A 22,604-nucleotide genomic window follows, 5' to 3' on the forward strand; every position below is an offset into this window, starting at 1 on the left:
TTGGGGTTGCGCGAAAAACGAATTGAAATAATTTATTGTAAACATGAACCAGGAACCACGGAGCGCTTATCCTGGAAGTCGAGAAATTTTATTAGCGGACTGACGGCTACCGAATTTGGGGTTGCGCGAAAAACGAATTGAAATAATTTATTGTAAACATGAACCAGGAACCACGGAGCGCTTATCCTGGAAGTCGAGAAATTTTATTAGCGGACTGACGGCTACCGAATTTGGGGTTGCGCGAAAAACGAATTGAAATAATTTATTGTAAACATGAACCAGGAACCACGGAGCGCTTATCCTGGAAGTCGAGAAATTTTATTAGCGGACTGACGGCTACCGAATTTGGGGTTGCGCGAAAAACGAATTGAAATAATTTATTGTAAACATGAACCAGGCACCACGGAGCGCTTATCCTGGAAGTCGAGAAATTTTATTAGCGGACTGACGGCTACCGAATTTGGGGTTGCGCGAAAAACGAATTGAAATAATTTATTGTAAACATGAACCAGGAACCACGGAGCGCTTATCCTGGAAGTCGAGAAATTTTATTAGCGGACTGACGGCTACCGAATTTGGGGTTGCGCGAAAAACGAATTGAAATAATTTATTGTAAACATGAACCAGGAACCACGGAGCGCTTATCCTGGAAGTCGAGAAATTTTATTAGCGGACTGACGGCTACCGAATTTGGGGTTGCGCGAAAAACGAATTGAAATAATTTATTGTAAACATGAACCAGGAACCACGGAGCGCTTATCCTGGAAGTCGAGAAATTTTATTAGCGGACTGACGGCTACCGAATTTGGGGTTGCGCGAAAAACGAATTGAAATAATTTATTGTAAACATGAACCAGGCACCACGGAGCGCTTATCCTGGAAGTCGAGAAATTTTATTAGCGGACTGACGGCTACCGAATTTGGGGTTGCGCGAAAAACGAATTGAAATAATTTATTGTAAACATGAACCAGGAACCACGGAGCGCTTATCCTGGAAGTCGAGAAATTTTATTAGCGGACTGACGGCTACCGAATTTGGGGTTGCGCGAAAAACGAATTGAAATAATTTATTGTAAACATGAACCAGGAACCACGGAGCGCTTATCCTGGAAGTCGAGAAATTTTATTAGCGGACTGACGGCTACCGAATTTGGGGTTGCGCGAAAAACGAATTGAAATAATTTATTGTAAACATGAACCAGGAACCACGGAGCGCTTATCCTGGAAGTCGAGAAATTTTATTAGCGGACTGACGGCTACCGAATTTGGGGTTGCGCGAAAAACGAATTGAAATAATTTATTGTAAACATGAACCAGGAACCACGGAGCGCTTATCCTGGAAGTCGAGAAATTTTATTAGCGGACTGACGGCTACCGAATTTGGGGTTGCGCGAAAAACGAATTGAAATAATTTATTGCAAACATGAACCAGGAACCACGGAGAGCTTATCCTGGAAGTCGAGTTTCACCGCGTAGCGGACCCGAAGCGCGGGATCCGGGAGGTTGAGAACCCGGTACTCGAAATACGTAGCGGAGCCGAAGCGCGGGATCCGGGAGGTTGAGAACCCGGTACTCGAAATTTGCGGAGCGCGACTATCATCCGTCCGCTCTACTGCGCGGTTGTTTCCAGACTGAGGAATTCGACTAGCTGATTTCGAATTGGTGACGTCACTTTCTGAACGTCCGACATCCAAACTATGGTTTCGAACTTTGATACTATGTATGATGATGTATGATGTACGATGTATGATGTATGATGTATGGTGTATGATGTATGGTGTACGATGTATGATGATATGATATGATGTATAATGCTTTTAGTTTTCACGTTTCATACAAGAAATACACACTTCATCTCTCCTGCCGATTCCAGACTCAAGCGGCCAGGCCCTCCGATGGTCAGCCGTTGACTGAGGATATATTCTTCAGTGAACGGCTCGGCTAATAACGCTGCCGTTCTGCGACAGTTGGATGATGAAAAATTTCGTTCCCATCTTTCAAATGTGTGTTAAAATACACTCGAAATGTTAAGAAGCGTCGTTCTTTCTCTCCCTATCACCTTTCTAGGTCTTTAAATCACTACGCAGCGTTAAATACTGTCTCATATACGAAGCATCCGTTTCATCTCGTTCAAAATTAACGCATCCGTGATGTATTACAGTTACTCTGAATTTTTTTCCATCCGAATACTTTTCGAAAAACAATTCTGCTCCTCCACCCAACGCAGATACTTCACTTGTGACCAGCTAAAACAACGTTTCGATTCTATGCCTATGAAAATTCAAGATCGAGAGAGCAAATGAAAAGTTGTTGGAATAATTATGAATACTAATGTCATGGAATACGTCGAGCGCGCCTCGAATAGAATCCCATTTCGAAATGAATAATTCTTCTCTTTTCATATCATAGCTAATCTGGTAATATAGGTAAATAGGATGGTTGGAGGTGTTCGGAAATGGTAGGACATTTCAAAAGTTAAAGTCGACGATGATCCGGTGCATCAAGTTTGTCGTTACAGATTTTCTTTTCCCATGAGGCATAGAGTATTCAACGACGATAATGCAGTCCTTAAAATTCATCATTCATCTCTGACTGGAAAGCTAATTCGCAAGGCGTGGTATTCTATTCTATTTGCATTATTAGAAAAATACCCGTACTCTACATACACTGTTTCTAATCTTTTGCTACATTTGGTTTAATCCCCATGCTTCCACAGCACGATTAGTCGGAAATGTTTTTGATTATCCATAATAAAATAAAAGAAGTAACAAAGCTTAAATTTATTATTAAAGCTCTAATGAATACATCAAACTGCGGTCGAATCAATTCATTTATTATTTGCACATGACTTCTGTATATTTGATAAATTATTCCTAAATACATTGAAACATATTTATTTATAATGAAATATCATGTAATGGGCTGTGTAAACTATAAACTATAATTTCTATCGAATAGCTGCTTTTATGTCAACAGGGCTTTGAGACTCAGTTCAGTTCGTCCTCCTCCTCATCCACCTCCGACCACCTCCAACAATCGCCAACCACCTCGAACAACCACCGATAACCACCTCGGGTTGTACCTGGAATAGCAATAAATATTTTCAGTATCAGAACACATCAAAAATATTACGTGAGGATTAATGTTTGAAAAGTGCTGGAATAAATTTTTTCTGGCACTATTCGGACGCAATTTTGCGAGACAAATTGATTGAGCGTAGTCCTGATACGCTGCGAGCAGCGGATAAAAAGTTACAGCCAAAAAACCAGAACCTCAGATTTCGACATTTTTCAGCAGGCGCATTTTCCTCCGTAACTTTTTTCCTGTTGATCCCACGCTCTTTTCGCTGCGTTCTCTGAGTTCCTGGGGATCCAATTAGTCAGGAAAGGGTCGTACAAATCGAATCTGAGACCAGAAATTTTCGGCTCCAAAAATGAAAAAAAGTAAGGCTAACCCCTCTTCATTTTTTGCGAAAATTTTCGAGATTTTGAAAAGTGCAGAAACAAATTCTTTCATGCGCTATCCCGACGTAATTATGCGAAAGAAATCGATCGGGCGGCGAGGGGCGGGAAGGGTTGGGTTGGGTAGGAGGTAGGGTAGGGTAGGGTAGGGTAGGGTAGGGTAGGGTAGGGTAGGGTAGGGTCCCCTACGTCGTAGGGCCTTGATCGTCGCGATGAATCCAGAGGATTCAACGCCACAGGACTCCAAAATTCCAGGTCGAAAGTGATTCCAGACGAGTATCCACTAAGACCAGCTGACCCAGCCTCTTGGGGCTGGGTGTATGAATGATGGTATGAATGGTTGATGAGAGCATGTGGTCGGGGTCCCTGGGGATATCCCCCTGAGACTAACTAAGGTAAGAATAGTGTGCCGACCGACCAGGGCTGCCGAAAATGTCAGTACCTTCACCGGGCCGCTGTGGCATAAACCATATACCCAAAGTGGGAAATCCGCTCTTCGCAGCTGGCTGGAGCCAATCAGGGGGTTGAATCATGGGGTCTCGGGTGCATGCGTGGAAGATGACCCGGTCAGTATTTCTATATACCCGAAGTCCGGTAGGGTAACTGCGGACAGGTCTTACCCGAATGGCAGCCTACATTGACTCGGATTGACAGGGAAATCCCCGGACGGAAGACTCGAAAGAGGTAGGGGGGTAGAGGGGATCGCATGGATAGGGTCGAACACCCGACAAGCTGACAGCAGCTTCTATGCGAAAGGGGGGAGGGCTTTTTCCGGCGGGGATAGATGCTGCACCGAGGTGCAGCTGCCATGATGGCCGAACCGTCGTTAAAATCAAAATTATGCAATATGGATTCCATAAAACAAAAATAAAACCTGAAACATGATGAAGAGAGTAGAAGGAAGGAGCTCGAGATAAGAGCGGCTGATTCCTTCGCGAGGAGGGACAGCATATCGAGATCTCCGCCAATGACCCTGATCGGGCAACTGGTCGCACTGGGCGAGGACCTTGGTCAGTAGTCACTGAGGCTAACAGCGTCAAGGGAAATAATTGGAGCCATGGAGACCATGGGCCCTGATACGTGCCAGTCGACGCCGAAGGAGACACCGGCCGGGGCGGAGACACGATCGTCAGCGACCAGGGGGGCGATACCCAAGGCCAGGCCACCAGGCCGAGCAGCAGGGAAAGGATTTCTGGGCGGGGTTGCGATGATCATCAACCTCGCTTCGGTATTCAGAAATACTGGCAGCCAGCCGCTGGCCGGCGAGAGGGGGAAAGTTGACACGGCGGTCAATAAACTGGACTGCGTGATAACTGAGATGCACAGATTCACGCAAGAGCACAAGAACGCCCACGTCGAGCTCAAGGGGATGACAGCCAAGGCCGCTCTGACAATGAGGCAGGTCGGGAGAGGCTGGAAATGGGCCTCGGAAAAGTTGGCCACAAAGGACGGGGAACACCCCGTTAGCATAATCAAGGCCACGAAGACGGAGGTTCCAGAAGTTCCAGCGGTTGGCGGCACTGAAGCAGGAGTACAGGGCACGGCCAAGAGGAAACAAACCTTCCCGTGCGCGGGGACAGTTGAAAAGAGGCCGTGCCAGGAGACGAGACCGAAGGATGACAGAAACCCGGAAGGGGGCCAATCCAACGCTGCCGAGAGCTGGAAGACGGCCACAAAGAGGGTTCGCTCCAGGCAGAAGAAGGGCGCCGCTGGAGCAAACGAAGAGAGACAGGAGAGGCGGCGGGGCGAGGGCCAGCTGGCTACGCTCAAGACCGGTAGAAAGAAGCCGGTGAGGCCAGACGCGGTCCTCATTAAGGCCGCAGGAGGAGGGGCTTTCTATACCGAGGTGCTAAGAAAGGTGAAAGGGTAGGTGGATCCCGAGAAGGCGGGGCCCAAATAGCCACCGTGAAAAGGACCAGGGGCGGTGACATCCTGGTGGAATTTAAGAGGAGTAGCACGGGGGCTCAAGCCCTCAGAGATGCCGTGGCCGGTGTGCTAGGCCAAGGAGCCAAAGTCACGGCCCTTGAGCCCGCACTTACGGTGGAAGTCCGGGACCTCGACGAGGTCGCCGAGGCACAAGAGGTGGGCAAGGCCCTAGCGGACATCCTAAATACGGAGCTGGGAAACGAGATCAGGATGCGGAAGGGGTACAGTGGCACCCAGATAGCCCTAGTGCGTTTCCCGGATCGGTCGGCGAGAAAGATCCTCGCGGTGGGTGAGGTGAAGGTTGGCTGGATGAGCTGCAGGATCAAGGAGCGAATCAGCCTAGAACGCTGCTTCAGGTGCCAAGGTTTTGGCCACATGAGCGCGGACTGCGTTGGCATTGACCGCTTGAACAACTGCAGGAAGTTTGGTGAGGCGGGCCACAAAGAAGCCGCCTTTCAAGGAAGCCCAAAGTGTGCGCCGTGCCGTCAGAGAGACTGGAGGGCCGATCACTTCGCGGGCAGCGGGAGGTGCTCAGTCATCAAAGAGAAGCTGGCCAAGGTAAAAGACAGGCACAACAGGGGAGCGGTCCTAGATGCGCCAAGGCCAGGGAAAGTGCGGTCACGAGACAGGACAGGGTACCGGTGTAGGTGTTCCTGTCGCCGACCAACCGCGAGGTCGGGTTCAGAAGGCGACTCGGGAAGGTACAGTCACCGTCACCATGCCATACGTAAGAGGGAAGACCAGGCCTGGGGCTCAGCCGGCGGTGGGCATACACCAGGTAAATCTGAACAGGAGCCGGGGCGCCCAGGACCTGGTTACCCAAACTGCTGCGACCATGGAGGCCAGTATACTGCTGGTATCCGAGCCTAGCAGGGAAGTAAGGTAACTGGCTGGTGGACACGAGGGGGGACGCGGCTATCCTAGGAACGCGAAACCTGACCAGCAGCCTGATGCTGGGTGGGAGAGGCGAAGGCTTCGTGTGGGTGAGAGTAAGCAGCACAAGTATCTTCAGCTGCTACTTCTCGCCCAACACGACGACGCAAGCCCTGGAGATGCAGCTGGACGGCCTCGAGGAGGCAGTCAGGGCGGCGGGGGGGGGGGGGGGGGGGTAGAATCCTCATAGAAGGCGACTTTATCGCGAAGTCACCGCTATGGGGATCCGATAGATGGGATGAGAGGGGCGAGACCGTGGCTGAGTTCTTGGCCAGACTCGACCTCTGGCCCATAAACACGGGAGACGCCCCAACCTGGAGCATGGAAGCCACCGGTTCGAAGTCGATCGTCGACATCACAGTTAGCAGCCCCGGAGCGCTTGTCCCTGAAGTTGAGTTTTTCCAGGTAGAGGACCTGGAGCTCAGGAACGACGGAGTACTTGTCTCTGAAGTTGAGTTTCTCCAGACAAAGGACCTGGAGCACAGAAACTGCGGAGCGCTTGTCCTTGAAGTCGAGTATCTCCAGGTAGAGGACCTGGAGCGCAGGAACCACGGAGCGCTTATCCTGGAAGTCGAGTTTCTCCAGGTAAAGGACCTTGAGTGCAGAAACTACAGAGCACTTGTCTTGGAAGTCGAGTTTCACCAGGAAGCGGACCTGGAGCGTAGAAACTACGGGGCGCTTGTCCTGGAACTCGAGTTGCACCAGGAAGCGAACCCGGAGCGCAGGGTTCAGGAGATAGAGAACCCGGTACTCGAAATCTGCGGAGCGCGATTCTCATACGTCCGCTCTACTGCGCGGTTGTTTCCAGACTGAGAAATTTGACTACCTATTTTTCGTCACCGACGATTACTATAGATCGATGAAGTCAGAGAAAAAAAATTTTTGGTGACGTTACTTTCTTAACATCCGAACATCCGAACATCCAAACTTTAGTTTCGAACTTCAATACTACGAATGTATGATGTATGATGTACCTATGATGATTTTAGTTTTTACATTTCAGACAAGAAATACGCACCTTATCTTTCCTGCCGATTCCAGACTCATGAGACTAGGTCTTTCGATGGTCAGCCGTTGTCTAAAGATATATTCTTCAGTTGACGGGTCAGCTAATAACAATGCCATTCTACGACAGTTCGATGATAAAAATTTTTGCTCGTACCTTTCAAATATGAGTTAAAAGAAACTCGAAGTTTTAAGAAGCTTCATTCTGTATCTACCTATAAAAAAAAATCGCCAACAGTCACCTTTTTAGGCCTTCAATTCAGGACACTGCGTTAAATAACGTCTCGTACACGGAGCATCCATTTCATCTTGATCAAAATTATGGAGCGGAAAATTTTTGGTCTTAGATCCGATTTGTATGACCATTTCCTGACTTATTGGACCCCCAGGAACTCAGGAACTCGAAGAACGCAGCGAAAAGAGCGTAGAGCGAACAGCAGAAAAATAACGATGAAAATATTCTGTATTCTGGCTAAAACTCTTGTTTCGCTGGTCGATGTGGATTTGATTTGTGTGCTATCGATTATTTCCGGAATATTATTTCGATAACGTGCATCAACCACCTGATTTCATTACTATCTAGAATCGTCAAAATTTGCAGACCAAGTCTGATGAAGTTTCGCATTCTCTGTGAATTCGAATAACAAAGGTGCTGTACCAGCGAATAGATTGACACGACATAATATTGTATAGACCCGTCGGAAGCTTCAGAAACATCTACAACAACGTCGAATCAACAGCTGATGGACGTCGAAGAAAATACGTAAATAATTTTCGTTATTCGGCTGCATCCCGTTATCTGACGCTGACAGCGACTTCAAACCGCGCGTAATCGATTTTCTTTCCCAAAATTCGTACGTCGATACAGTGATCCGACGAAGTCATTTTAGTATCGGTCAAAGTTAGCCAAAGTTCCACCGACAAAATTCAAAGAATTCAGCTTGTTTCATTGCGAATTTCAACGCCGAAAATATTCTTTTTTTTCGTAATCGACCCAACTAGATACCTAGAACCCTATGAGAATAATTGGACCATCAGGAAACCAAATAAGGGCATCTGGAAGATTGTAGAATCAACAGCTGAGGATGTACGAAATCTAGTTTTGCGTACCTCTTGTTTGCGGCTGTAACTTTTGATTCGACCCTTATAGCGACCTCAGATTGCGGCTACTTGAATCCTCCTGCAAAACACGTCGATGGAGGGTGTTTTCCAACACACCATGTGTACAAATACCCTGCACCAAGTACATCAAAGTGGAATACATCTAGAAGAATATACTTTGCAATTTGGAAATTACCAAAATGATAATTCGCATCCAAATAAGTACCAGCAACAATACCCTCATATCCAAAAAACATTGAATTGAAAATCCTCACTGACAGGCTTATAACTTTCTTGCAAAGCCAAAAAACCTTTACAAAAAATATAGAATCAGGGACGAAATGAAAATTTCAAATTATTCATGCGTGGCGGGCCGTTCAAGAAAATTAATAATAAACCACTGTGCACGTTGATCAGTATTATCTTATCTATGTTCCGTAGTTTAATATTTAATCATGTACATACAAACACAGCCGATAAATTAATAATGATTATTACTTACAATCAATAAATTCGCGCTCACCATTAAGAAATCCCGTGTTACCGTAAGGTTATTAAATATGTATTATAACGTATGTATGTAATATAGTGCGGATCAATCGGCTGTACATAGAGTGTTTGTGAATTTATAATAGAGCACGCGTTTCCACGCATTTCACAATAGCAATATTTTTTACATCGTATTGTAATTCATATTTCTATATAGGTCTGTATAATGTAAAGGGATTATTCAGCATCTTGACGTTATTTGCAAAAGCCGTTTATATTTCTGTGCTTCACACGCTTCCTGATTACACCGGATATTCCAACAAACCGTTGAGAGTTTGATCATAATGCTTGTTATAAAATACTCGGTGATTATAATTTTTATCAATCGTTATATGTGTCTGCGGTTTCAAGTTTCGGAACAATATTGTTTTTGTTCACACCATATTTTATATTTCGTTTTAAATCACAGGCTGCAATATATCCACACTTTAGTTTAGATCCAAACTTATTGGGTACTTAGAAGTGCAGAATAATACAATTTAATATAGTATCGTAATAGTAAAATTTGATTCAATGTATAATTTATATATACTATTAAATATTTATAATTATGCATATATCATATAATTATTAATTACGTAATAATATCCACTTGCTGACTATATCTATAAGGCTTGTCTTGACAATTGATTATTTCTATTTTCTTTTCGTATTTTTCCATATTGTTTATCTTTTTTTTTTTTTTTGCTCCATATTTATCTTTCCTACACCTGCTTGGAAAGTTTGATTTTCGAAGTGTATGGGTGTGCGTAAAGTGCGCCATTCCTGAAAAGTACGGTAAAACGACGTTGGCGCATGCGTACAAGTAAAGTGTTGTATTTTACACACTAGGGCTTTCGTTGATGCATGAGCACTTTCGAATAACTCAATTTTATACACTGTGGCAATCAGCTTGAGTTACCTAACCTCAATTCTACATGCTATCAGCGGTACCTTCGCTTCTTCTCGAATCAAAATTTCCTTCACAATTTTTGGAAAAAACAACGTATGCCACACGTACGGATGGGCGATATCTCATTTGTGTAATTACAGCGCTTGCCTTTGCAGCTCACGTTGCAAATTTCACACTCATTGAAAATCATCCACTTTCCACACTTGTAACACAATATACTATTATATACATATTTATAAATGTATGGAATTTCAAAGAACTACATAATTTCACATTATATAAGAAACTTTTATTTCATTCTAGTATTTTGTCGTTAAGCATTCCAATGTCCTTGCTTTTCGAATGTTCACTCAAAGAAATAGGAAAGCTAATATTGTTTTCTCTAAAAAGCTATCAAAGTCCGTAAGATTTCTCCGTTTTTACTTCTGAGTTTGCGAGTTCATTGTTTGACCGAAAGTATGTAGTTCGGTGCCAACGTATAAGAAATAGAAAGAGAGAAAGAGAGATAAACAGACAGAGCGAGTAGAGTATGAGAGAAAGATTAGACACATATTCGCCAGTGCAGTGAAAAAAGTACAAAAATAACAAGAATAGTATTGGAAATTGGATAAATGTAGATTATTATTACTGTTATGTATGAGGTTTTCTCCTTCCTTTAGAACTACAATATTTTTTGTTCTTGTTTTTCAATTTCTCAACGACGTCGATACATCTTTATAATAGTATAGTTACACACTCAATTATTTGACAAATTGCAATTACAATCGAGCTGTGTTTTCGTGCGATGCGTGCAAGATATGAGAAAAAATGGAAGAAAAAAAACTTGACTATTGAACGTAGCAATATTACTAGATGACGATTTATCAAAACAAGCTTTGGTGATTTTGTCTTTTTCGTATATATTTCTTCGTTCGTTAATTTTATTTCTCTCTTTTAAGCTTGTCTTTTCAATTCTTTAATTATCGTCCCTTGATTCTTGCCTTAATACGTACATATTATGTATCAACATATCAGATAATTATTACTATACATACGGAATTGTCCTTGCCATTATCATTGGCAGCATATTGCGCAGAACACAATATTAATTATCATTTATATATTAGATTATACTAAATATATAATGTATCGTAATCAAGACAAAACAAAACGAATCACATACTAATAGAATAAAAATCTTATTTTCCTTACAATACTCTTCAAATAAATCTATGGTCGATACAAACAGAATGATGTAAACAGTGTATATAATTTACCTAAGATGTCATGTAACAATCGACTGCCCAGCAACGAATATAACAACGATGAAAATTTACAAACGATACAGAGAAAGAAAAAAACCTGATTTGATTCAACTTTCGTATTATTATTGGTATAATTTGTATGACAATACGTTACTGTCAATCATTTGCTGCAGTATACATAAAAACAATTTCACATAATAACATCAATTCATTCGCAAGATATATAATTCCACACAATAATTAGTTGTAACATGTAATAAACGAATATATATATATATATATATATATATATAATCAAACAACAGTATTGATAATGATAATGGTCATAATAATAATAATTCATAACGTACAATATAATATAAGTATATGTATAATATACGGCATAACAACAATATAATAATGTTAGTATAGCTTTTGTTCCTATGCTTAACTTACGAGATATACAAGCATACAATTGGTTGATTTGAACCACAGCCTAGTTAATTGGTGCAGCTAATGCAAGGAGAAAAATATTATTTTCCACACCTGCTTGGAAAGTTCGATTGTAAAGTGCCCCATTTTCAGACAGTGCGGTAAAAGATGTTGGCGCATGCGCACAGCTGAAATGCTCGGTTTTAAACACTACGGTATTCTTTAACGCAAGCGCACTTTCAAATAACTTGACTTTACGCATTGTATTATCAATTAATCACCCAACCCAAATTTTACACACTGTCTGTGGCACCTTTATTGCTCCTCAAATGAAACTTTCCTTCAAAGGTGTTGGAAAAAATCACATATGTCACACGTGTGAATGGGCAATATCTGAATCATGCGAACGCAGCATTTGCCTATTGCGACTCACGTCGCAAACTTCACACTCATCGGAAATCACTCACTTTCCGCACTTGTAACACAACATACTAATTTCCTTTTTTCGTTGGATTAGTTAAATATAACATTTTGGTCCAAAGAGCATTAATTATGGATGATGTCTAATCAACTAACGCATAATTTAGCGTGTGATTTTAGAGCGTTTGGGGGTAACGTGTATAAAATTGTTTCGACAGATTTGGGTTTAAAGATTACACGCAGAGTCAAATTGTAGTTTGGCTGCTACCCAGAATGATGTAATAGAAATGATGGAAATAAAAATAATATAAAAGACATTTGGAACTGAGATTTTCTTCTTGTATTCTGTCCAATAGAAAAATATTCTAGTCTAAGTATGATGCACCTTTTCAGAAAAAAAATTTACCCATTCTCCGAGGGCGATAAATTTTTCCTTGACAAAATGTCTACTGCAAATAATTCGAATTGTATTTTCGGTAACCTCGGAAGTAATAACGAAATATCTGGCTTGAACTTTGCGAAGGCAGGATGAAAAAAAGACTTCTGATAAGCATGAAAAGGAATTATAGCCGCTGCTTTTTATATCTCAAGCATAACAATTTCAGAGGAACTTTACTACGCTTATTACTGTATGAAAAGTTGTCAAGTTTTAGTGAAATCTTTAATCGATATTTAGCTCGATTGTGGAGAAAAAATTTGCAGGAGCAAAAAAGTTATAAGGGCAATTGGAAAAAAAAAATCAATCAAACTCAGGAAACGGAAAATTTTCATCCTGGGTAAGACCTTTTTATAAATATTCACGTATTCAGAAAGTAGCTCCAACAATTTCATCACTTCCGTCAAGCGTTGTGTTAAAAAAGCCATACCATTAATCACTCAAGCTTGTTTGCTTCTATTTTATTTTCTTTACTTTTTGCTATCCGTTAATTACTCTTTTTTATATTATGTATATAGCTCATGCTTCCTACGTTATAATTACAAATATACGTTTGAATATCTATATAACGTTCGTTCCTCTTACCCAACATTCATACAACTTTGAATTGGTTTTGTGTAAATTCTAAGTAATTGCTGATTAAGCCATTTTCTTTTTAAGTCTTCAAGCTAACAATGTTGTGTATTTTTCTTGACAGATCGCTTCCCTTACATTCTTTCAAGCTACTACGCAATATTCGTTGTGTGATTTTCTTATCGCGACACCAGTGTTATCGTTTGTATATCTTAATTGATCGACAAGAATTAATTTACGTCTTTACACAAGTACATTACCCTACGCGTGTCTGTGTAAATATGTATGATAGGAAACGATATTTATGCATGTACCATTTTTCATAGGCTCTAGAAAAATTTTATGGATATAGAATTTAAAAAAAAAAAAAAAATGAACAATTTCAAACGTGCGCTTATACCGACAGCGTATAGCTGAAATTTCATTATACTTACAACGTTTAATGTGTGTGCACATGTGATGCGGATACACGATAATTTTGTATTCGAATTCTTTATACACAAGTTTATGTTGTTACACTATGTAATTAAGATATTTGTGAAAAGATTTACCGTATTCTATAATAATGTCTAAATCAATGCGGCTTGCGGAATTCCTTCACCTCATCTAAATTGGGGAGGGGGATAAAAATCAAAGTGAATATGTGGAAAAGTAAAGAAAAGGACAATTTTGATGCACCGAATGTGAATCCTTTGAAATTTTATACATGATCGATTTTCAGAAATTCAATCGCTTATCGAATAAATACAAAAATATAAATAACGGACAAATAATTTCGCTATTTGATTTTTTCTGTCAACTAACAGACGGTTAGGAAACTTTTGTTTCGATGAAATTAGAAACGAATATCTTACGTATGGGGTATTCCACGAGATATCGATCAAGATCGGAAGTTAAGATATCTGATTTACTTACTGTACAATTTTTTACATGAATGTACGAGTCGAAAAACGGAACGCCATTTAATGTTATACAACCCCTATCTGATATACGATTTAATCCGCTATTTCCGAAGCGGCCATTGTCTGTAATCTGTAAAAAAATCTGAAAGCTCCAGTAAAATACGTTACAGTAAGAGGTACTTCACTTTTAATATTGATAATATATCTTTATGATTGGCAAATATTTGATATCACAATATACGTATACCTTCTTTTTTGATTTCCCAAAATCTTTGTTTTATCCGCATTATTTGAAAAAAATGTTCTTCATTTTAGTTTTTTAAATTTATTCCACGAATCGCTTTTCCTGACATTTATCATTTCGCAAACTAGTATATATTTTGATATAATGAAAGCTCCATTTTTCGAATCTACTAACAAACATTGTTGCATTTTAATAGATTTTTCTAAATTTTTTCACATTTTAGAAAACGGGTCCTCCGGAAATAATATTTTAGACAGGGAATATTGAAATTTTATTCTCTCAATTGAGCTCTATTTTTTACCAATACTTTCATATCAAACATTATAGAGCAAATCCAAAATCTCGATCTTCGATTTTGATTTATACCTCGTAGAATGCGCCGTTACGTGTAAATGATGCTAGTTATGGATATTCCTTGAAATTCTAGCGCAAAGGTATTTCTCTGGATGGATGCATTAATGTAAGAAAAGTATATGCATATTCTATTAGGCCTGTCCTTAAGAAGAGTGAAATCGAATTCCGATGGTCGCATCCCTCGAATTGGTTCAAAATAATTTTAAAAAATTGTCGCATATTATTCCCCCTTCCATGTTTACCCAACCCTAGAAAGCTTTAATTTTTCTCACAAGAAAAACATTTATTTTTCGAGGTTTTTATTCAAAAATGTCTACCGAGTTCAAGAAAAACCGTACAAAATTTTGTAAAAAAGTAAAATGAAGGTGTATTTGTTTCCTTCAAGATGCCACTGGGAAATTTGGCTATCTCTATTTTTGACTCGGCTGTCTAACTTTTAGTGCGGCAAGGAATTTCGACTAGTGAATCCAAACTTCTGAGCAATCAAGGATCTCAATTGGATTGGTCTTAAGCAAAAAGGGAATTTATCGTAAGAAATAATGAGGAGATATTATAAATGACGACGACTTCATCTTCCTTTTTATAAGAATAAGAATTTCCTTTTTCTCATAAGAAGGACTTTACCTTCATTTCCTTTCTTAGAAAATTTTGTACGGTTTTTTTTTTTTTTTTCTTGAACCCAATACGCGCTTTCGATTAAGAACCTCGAAAACTTAATGCTTTTCTTTCGAGAATAAGTAAGGCTTTCTAGGGTTGGGTAAATATGAAGGGAAAAAATGCACAATTTTTCATTAATTATTTCGAACCAATTTGAGGAGTGCAACATTGAAATTCGATATCAGATCCTTAGGGACACGTCTAATATTCCATACATGTATATATTTATCATACGTACTTTCTAATATTCACTGTTCATACCTATATCGTATCATATTAATATAATTTAATATATATAGAGAGAGATCTTTTTTTGTTAAACGATGAGTATTTAAAGATATACCTATAATTACCGCCAATTTATGCATAGATCGCGACATTTTGTTATGTATTTAATTATACCTGCATAATATACATTCGTATTTTCTATAGATCAAGAAGTTTCTAAATTTTTTCAGCATTTATTTAAGGTGCGGTATATTGAAAGCTAAGTGCACAGGTATTATGATATAATTCTAATTGATTTTTATATTTCGAAAACGTAAGTAATGAGTTTATCAAATAATAATGAAACAAATAAGTGATATATCATATGCTAGAAAAACGTATTTCACACAGACATTTATACGGAGTGTGCAATGTAAATTTTCAGCTTGCGATTGCTAATAAATTGCTAGAAAATTTGAAACGAACTTGAGTTTTCGAGATAAATTCACCGAAATTTACATGAAATCAATGTACACCGTTTTTTGGCTATTGGGCATACCAATTGCACGTAAATGAGGACGTGATCACAAATAGTACAAAACTGTTGAATCAGCACTGATCACTGTTAATATTGATTTGTTAACAGAATTGATTATCAAAGAGTTCTGTTCGATATTACATGCAGGGGATTTTTTCGCAATGAATTAATACCCGATAATTGAATGGATTTATAATAAAAGAAAAAAGTAAAACATTCAATGGTGGCCACAAACGGTTCTTATACCCTATCGCCTGATTCGGGAAAACATTGGTTCATTTTTACAATCAACGTCAGTGACAAAAATCTGAAAAACTCGCGAACTTGGACGTTATCAAGCAACATGACATGAAAAATTGCCAAAACATCAAAACACGTGAAAAATAATGCCCCATATATAAGTATATGTGCGATTGTAATTCGACATTTCTTAAGTTCGACATTGTTTCTCTACGTAAATATCTAGCAGTTTTGATACCGTGAATATCTACTATCTTACACATTAGCGTCAGATTTCAAACGCGGTAATTACGTACATATTGAAAAATTTCTAAAAGGAATACGTACTTTCTACGCGATTATAATCAAGTGAAAAATGGATCTGTGCTCGAACCGAATATTTTCTGTTTCTTGTTTCCCGTTTGTGTCGTATTGTATGTTTCTATTGTTTTCGAACGTGGTTTTTGGCAGTCAATTTCGTGCAAGGTATTCATATGTATATACGGATATTATACAATATAATCTTGAAATGTAAAATTGTAACTTAAAATTAGAGACTTATACGTGTTTTGTTTTTTTTTCTTTCTTTCTTTCTTACTTTTCTACCATCCTTCTTCGTTCACCCTACATACTAAAATCTCTAATACTATATCAATTATCATTAAGCTATTCAATGCAAACATTGTTTTCATATGCGGATTGATTGGTCTGTGTATTAATATATATTGCTGTAACATATTGGGTACAAACAGTACGTATGGCTTTCAGTAATGACGTTCGTGATAAGTTCGAAAGTGATAATGATAGTGACAATAACCATAATCGGTAATAACTCAAGCTACAGAAATAAAATTTCATAATTTTCCTTTTATATTATAATATTTCGTTAGTAATTTTTTTTTACCATATTATATAATACTCAAGCTTATTTATCATTCATTTACTATTTATATATTTTGGATGTAAAGCGTAGCGTTTAAAAAGCACCACATAATAATTGTTTCTTTGGTATTTTCTTTCTTTACTTTCATTGTATCCTTATTTATATGCACGTATTTTGTGATTAATTGATTTATGATATTTATATAGTAAATTGTTATCATCATTATTAATATTATTATTAAAATTAATTTTAGCAAATGTGATGACGAATTTTAATTTAATTTTTGAAATCTCTCCTTTCAGTTTCTGGTTCTTTTCGTCGAGTATTTGCTATGGTTTTTTTTTTTTTTTTTTTTTTGTTTCTCACCCTTATTAACATTTATTTATAAGGCTGCAAGTAGTGCGCAAAATCAATCGTGTTGCGTCGTGTCGTGCCAATATTACTTGATCGACAGCTTGACCATCACCCGTCCCTCAATATCCCCGTACATTACAAGACTCAGAGTACAGGTTGAACCTTCATTATTTATTTTATCGATAATTATGAATTATCAAAAACTTTATTCTTTTCGATAAAATATTATAAATATTAGTATGTACAAGTTTAGAATCTGGTGAAAGTTTTCAAATTTCGCCCGCATTTGTTGTGAACCGTATCGCGATGCATTATATTGTACCAATTATTATGACGTTTTGTCGCCGCGATTGTAAATGAAAATATTCGAACCGTATAAACGCGTACGGGAAGTTTTAGGTTACGTTTCACTATTTTCACATTATACACGTACAGTGTTTGCGAAAAATGCATACATTATACAAATTTGACTATTTCCGTTATTTTTCTACTCCCCAATTTTTACTTTTCGTAGTTCCGACAGTCGACAAATTGTTATAGACTACTAAAATCGAATAATTGATCAAGCACTTTTTGCCGCAACAGTTAAGGCTATTATAACGTGTAATTAATTTTCACCGATATTTATATGGGCAATATTACAACAATCATATAATATCAATTGCGGTTCCGTATCATTTATCATATTAAATAGTACAATTTGTATTGCCGATCATCGAGTGTAATCCACGTGTAAAATATGATGCAATTATCAACAATCCGTTGAAATCTAAGTCGCGTAATATTTTTCAAAGCTCGCTACTATAAAATCATGCGATTATGCTTCCTTTATTACAAGTTATCATACATTATCCGTCAAATGAAATTCTTCTTCAGAAAAGAAGAATTTGTCACCGAGTTGTTCAGAAATATAGGATTTTGAAAGTATTCAGATCAAAGTATTTTGAAAATAATTTCGTCAAAATTCTCGTTACATTTTCATAATTCTTAACGCTGCGTGGGATTATTCGTCATATATTTATGCGTGTGACGTAGTATGTCACCTATAACAATCGAATAATTCGACGTAAGATTATCAAACTTCTTCCTCTTAAGTTTATTTTTATATTATCGATAACTACCGCAACTTACGCATTATATCTGTGCATATGTAATTGTATAATATACACATGACATTATATTATACTGTGAGTGTAAAGTGTAATTGTAAAGTGGCGCTCTTATTACGATACCGTAAATTATAATGGTCCATGAAATACATTTTGCCCGATGTTCCTTTTGTTTTCGGTGTTTTCTCTTTAAATCAAGCATTTATTGCACAATGGTTTCGATTCGTTCACATTTAATTTCGGTCTTTCCTTCTTCTAGTTACGTCGGTATATTTTTTCGCATTTCAATCATATACGAACTGTTCATTATCATTATTATTATATATATATATATGTATAGGTATAATTTATACTAGGTATGCGTACGCACTGTATAATTCTTATTGCTATTATAATAATGTCACGTGTGTATGTGTATAAGTAACGCATCAGGAACGAGTTGATTTTAATTCGCGCGGTATACTGTTTTAATCTTCTTCGCTTTTCTTCGGTAAAACGTGATATTGCCAGCAATTATCGACTCGTCGATAATTAATCTTCGCAAAGCGTGCCGGCCACAAATCGGTACGTTCCGTGCATAATCCGCGTAACTCGTTCAGGGTTTGAAATTTCGTCGTTGTATTTTCAACCGTAGATTAACCAGAGTCTAGGAGAATCCCTTGTAGTGGATGAAGAAGAATATTAGGAACACCGCGTAGGCTGTCGGAAACGTGATCCTCGCTATGACGTCGATCGTTTTTGCCACTCTTATCGGATGCGGCGGCTCCTTTTTTCTCACCTGCACAAAGCAGCACTACTCAGGGTCATTACAGTGTCGTTTCACGCAACATCTACACATTGAATCACAACTCTACAGCTAAACATGTACATTGACCATTGGGTAATTATAGAGAAATTTCACGCTTATTTTTACGTTGGCAGCACTCGTCCTTAGTTCGGAACTAGATGAGCGGCCAACTTTACTCATCTAAAATCAATGCAAAGGATTTTCCGATTTCTCTATAATCTCCCGGTAAAAATTCCAGACAGTCGAATCGATCGTATATGAAATGGTTCAAATTTAGAATGTAATTCCAGTACCTGAAAATTCATTGCTAAAAATTCTTATCAAGCACGGCAAAGCAACATGGCTAGGGATTTCGCTAACTATCTAGGCCGATGTTTCGTAAAAGCAAAATTAACACAGAGTAAAGAATGTGTCAAAACACTACCTTTCTTTATCAATAAATACGATATACGAACTGACCTAACCTAACCTAGAATACATTCTGCTTTTAAACTATATTTCCAACATTTTTTATTCTGTAACTCTGACGCGAAATAAAATTTCTTCAATAAATCAGCAGAGAATTTCATTCGCAATTTCGAAGTTGACGTGTGTACGATAAATAAATTAAAAATCTTCAACGCGTATAATTCGAAGATTTAACCATGCGGCTAAATGGTTGAACCGGATGTCGTAAAGACTGCGTCCAGGCAGGGGTGAGATGATTGTATGTGTGGTAAGGGTTGATGCATACCTCGGCTGCACATCCGTTCGTAGCTGTGTGCGTGCATGGATTTGGTCCGCAATTTGTGCAGGTGACGATTTCATTCGGCGCCCCTCCTCCGCCACCTGGTACCGTTGCACCGCCACCCTCCCGTTTCTTGTCGCCCTGTGACAGGGTCTCCGTGGCAGAAAATTATATTTCACTCGAACTTGAGCGATCCGTGATTTTTCGCTCGAAAAAATTTTTACTATTTTTTTTTTCTTTTTTCTTTTCCCCTGTGTACGTTTTTTTATAATCAGTATCGTTATCGCTAGCCGAGTTTTGCTTCTTGTTATTTTTATTTTTACTTATTTTTTTTTTTTTTTTTGAAAAATCGGATCGCCCATTTGATATTCTGTAATTATGTATCGTAAACGTGTTCTACTTTTTCTTCTGGTTCTGAATTTTTTCGAAAAAATTCACGCATGCGTTATATTTTACAGATCCAATTACAATTTACATGCTGCCGCAGCATAGTATCTACATTTTTTTTTTAGCACTGCTATATCGTACAGATTGAGGTTTCGGTTTTCAATTGAATCCTCGAATACATGTTTTCGAAAATTTTTTCTTCCATCCCCTAATTCAAGATAGTATGGATTTTTCAACTCAAGGCCTCATAATTCACGAACAACTACGGATAAGAATTCTTTACGGCAAACTGGTGTGAAAATTTTTCAAAATTATCATCATTGTCGTATGTATAAAAAAAAAAATAAACGAATCGACAAAACGAGAGTAAGAAATGCATTATATTTGTCCCTATCTGTAGTTATTTATTTTCTGTTTAACGAATTAACTGGCTGAAGGGTAGCCAAATTTTTGTTATCATCAAACAGTATTTCATAGCTAATAGAAGAACTGAAGAAAATAATGAATTTCAAGTTTGGCCGGTGTTAAAGTTGAATATTTTAGTTCGTTCTAAGAATTGTCTATAATTTTATACCGAAGAATCCAAATAACTGGCGCGTTATCCGATCGTTAAAATAATAGTTTCAAATGTATTTGAATGTTCAATTGAACAAGCTTTTGTAATATTTCTGCACAATTCACAATAACTGCTTCACCTAAATATCCTGGAAAATATCTGACTGCAAAATTGTTTCATGAATAGTAGATACACGTATATTTGTATGTAGACATAACAAATTTTATCGTGTATTTTATTTTATCGAAACCTACCACCTGATACATAGTTAGAGTAATTTTATAAGACGTTGAGAATTCTACCTACTCTGGAGTAAGTAATTCGTTTGGAAACAATGAATCAGTTGCAAAAAAAGAAAAGAATATTCAAGACGACGTGGCTTTATGCTTCAATTTTTTCTTGTTAATAGATTTCTTCTAGGCTCCTTCGAAAAAATTTAACTTGGTACAATTTTAATTCGAAATTTGCACTGATAACAAAAACCTGGATCGTCCGTTTTTGAAGTTTTTACGCTATATAGATAAAATTGATTCACGATGGTTGAACCGTTAATTTGATGAAAAAAATTTTTAGTATCCTTGAAAAGTGTTTTAGAGTATTCTATAATGTCTTATTACGATGTACTGATTCACTTAAATTTGAATCTTAAATGTGAAAGTTCGTCACTTTAAAGTTAATTTATATTAATTCTACTGTAATTTACCATTCTTTGATAAATCATTCGATATATCGGTTCGTGCATAGATAAATTAATAAATTGTGTTCTGAGTCTGTGACTTGTTGGAACGCCAAGCCGCTACGTCGCATTCAATTATACGAGAATCAACCTTCCACAATTTGATCGATTATATTTCAGTGCAATGTGACGGGTACCAGATTAACTTTGCATCGATCAGTTTTTTTTTTGAACCTGAATAAAACAACCTACTCCTCAATTTGCATATCGTGCAATAGGTTGAAAAGAAAATAACCACGAACCTATGTTTTATATATGTTTTGTTTTTTGTTATTTTTTGCTTGAAAAAATGCATATCTGATATTTTTTGTTACATCTTAATGTTCAATTATTATATTATAATTATTTTCTTAATGATTTATTTTGAATATAAATTTGATGATATTTCGTACGAAAAGTGCGGACGATGTGTCAAAGTAGTAAATAGATACAATACACGGCAAAGCGGAAGTGCAGCAATAACGAATTACGTGCGTGCTTGTCACAACTATTGGTAAAACAGATAGAAAAAAAGCAGAAATAATAGGTACAAACTAAGCTCATTGCATGGAAGAATGTTAAGAAATAACGAAATTCCGACATGCCATAGTAAATGAATAATGGTCAACACAAAATCGAGAAAGCAATAATTGACGCCCTTATTTTTCGATCAAAAATCGCAAACTTAAGTACAATGAAATGCCTGAAGCGAAAATTAATAGACAAGTCAGGAGATTTTTACGTCTTTTATAATTTGTCGTCATGATTACTGCAAAGAAAAGATGTGGTCGCGTTTTGCAATTATTTTTCAAATGATCCGACGTGTTTATGAATTTTCTACAACTCATGCGTTATACACAAATAAAAGCTGACAAATGAAATAATTATTGAAATTAGTATATAAAATATGTCATATTGTAACAACTATGATCTGCAATAGACAAGTCATTGAAAATTAATCAGGAAACTTCATGGAAAATTCAGTAGGTTTCCATTCATGCAATAAAATAATGA

At 37.9% G+C, this 22,604-nt stretch overlaps 1 protein-coding gene across 16 annotated transcripts in view; it reads right to left on the bottom strand.

Moving 5' to 3' along the window:
• Window positions 1–9,605: 9,605 nt before the first annotated feature.
• pHCl-1 (pH-sensitive chloride channel 1) overlaps window positions 9,606–22,604 on the bottom strand; it is a 105,475-nt gene continuing 92,476 nt past the window's right edge. For 7 of the 16 annotated variants that reach the window (XM_069135080.1, XM_046620293.2, XM_069135077.1 and 4 more), the window contains 2 exons: window positions 19,939–20,073; window positions 9,606–19,211 (listed from right to left, as the gene is read on the bottom strand). In XM_069135080.1, coding sequence (XP_068991181.1) covers window positions 19,065–19,211; window positions 19,939–20,073 — 282 coding nt within the window. In that variant the 3' untranslated portion in view covers window positions 9,606–19,064. The remainder of the gene's footprint in view (window positions 19,212–19,938; window positions 20,074–22,604) is intronic. The other 9 variants (XM_046620296.2, XM_046620294.2, XM_069135078.1 and 6 more) reach the window with 3 other exon arrangements.

Source organism: Neodiprion pinetum, chromosome 4 (assembly GCF_021155775.2).
Source record: "Neodiprion pinetum isolate iyNeoPine1 chromosome 4, iyNeoPine1.2, whole genome shotgun sequence".
Lineage (NCBI taxonomy): Eukaryota > Metazoa > Arthropoda > Insecta > Hymenoptera > Diprionidae > Neodiprion > Neodiprion pinetum.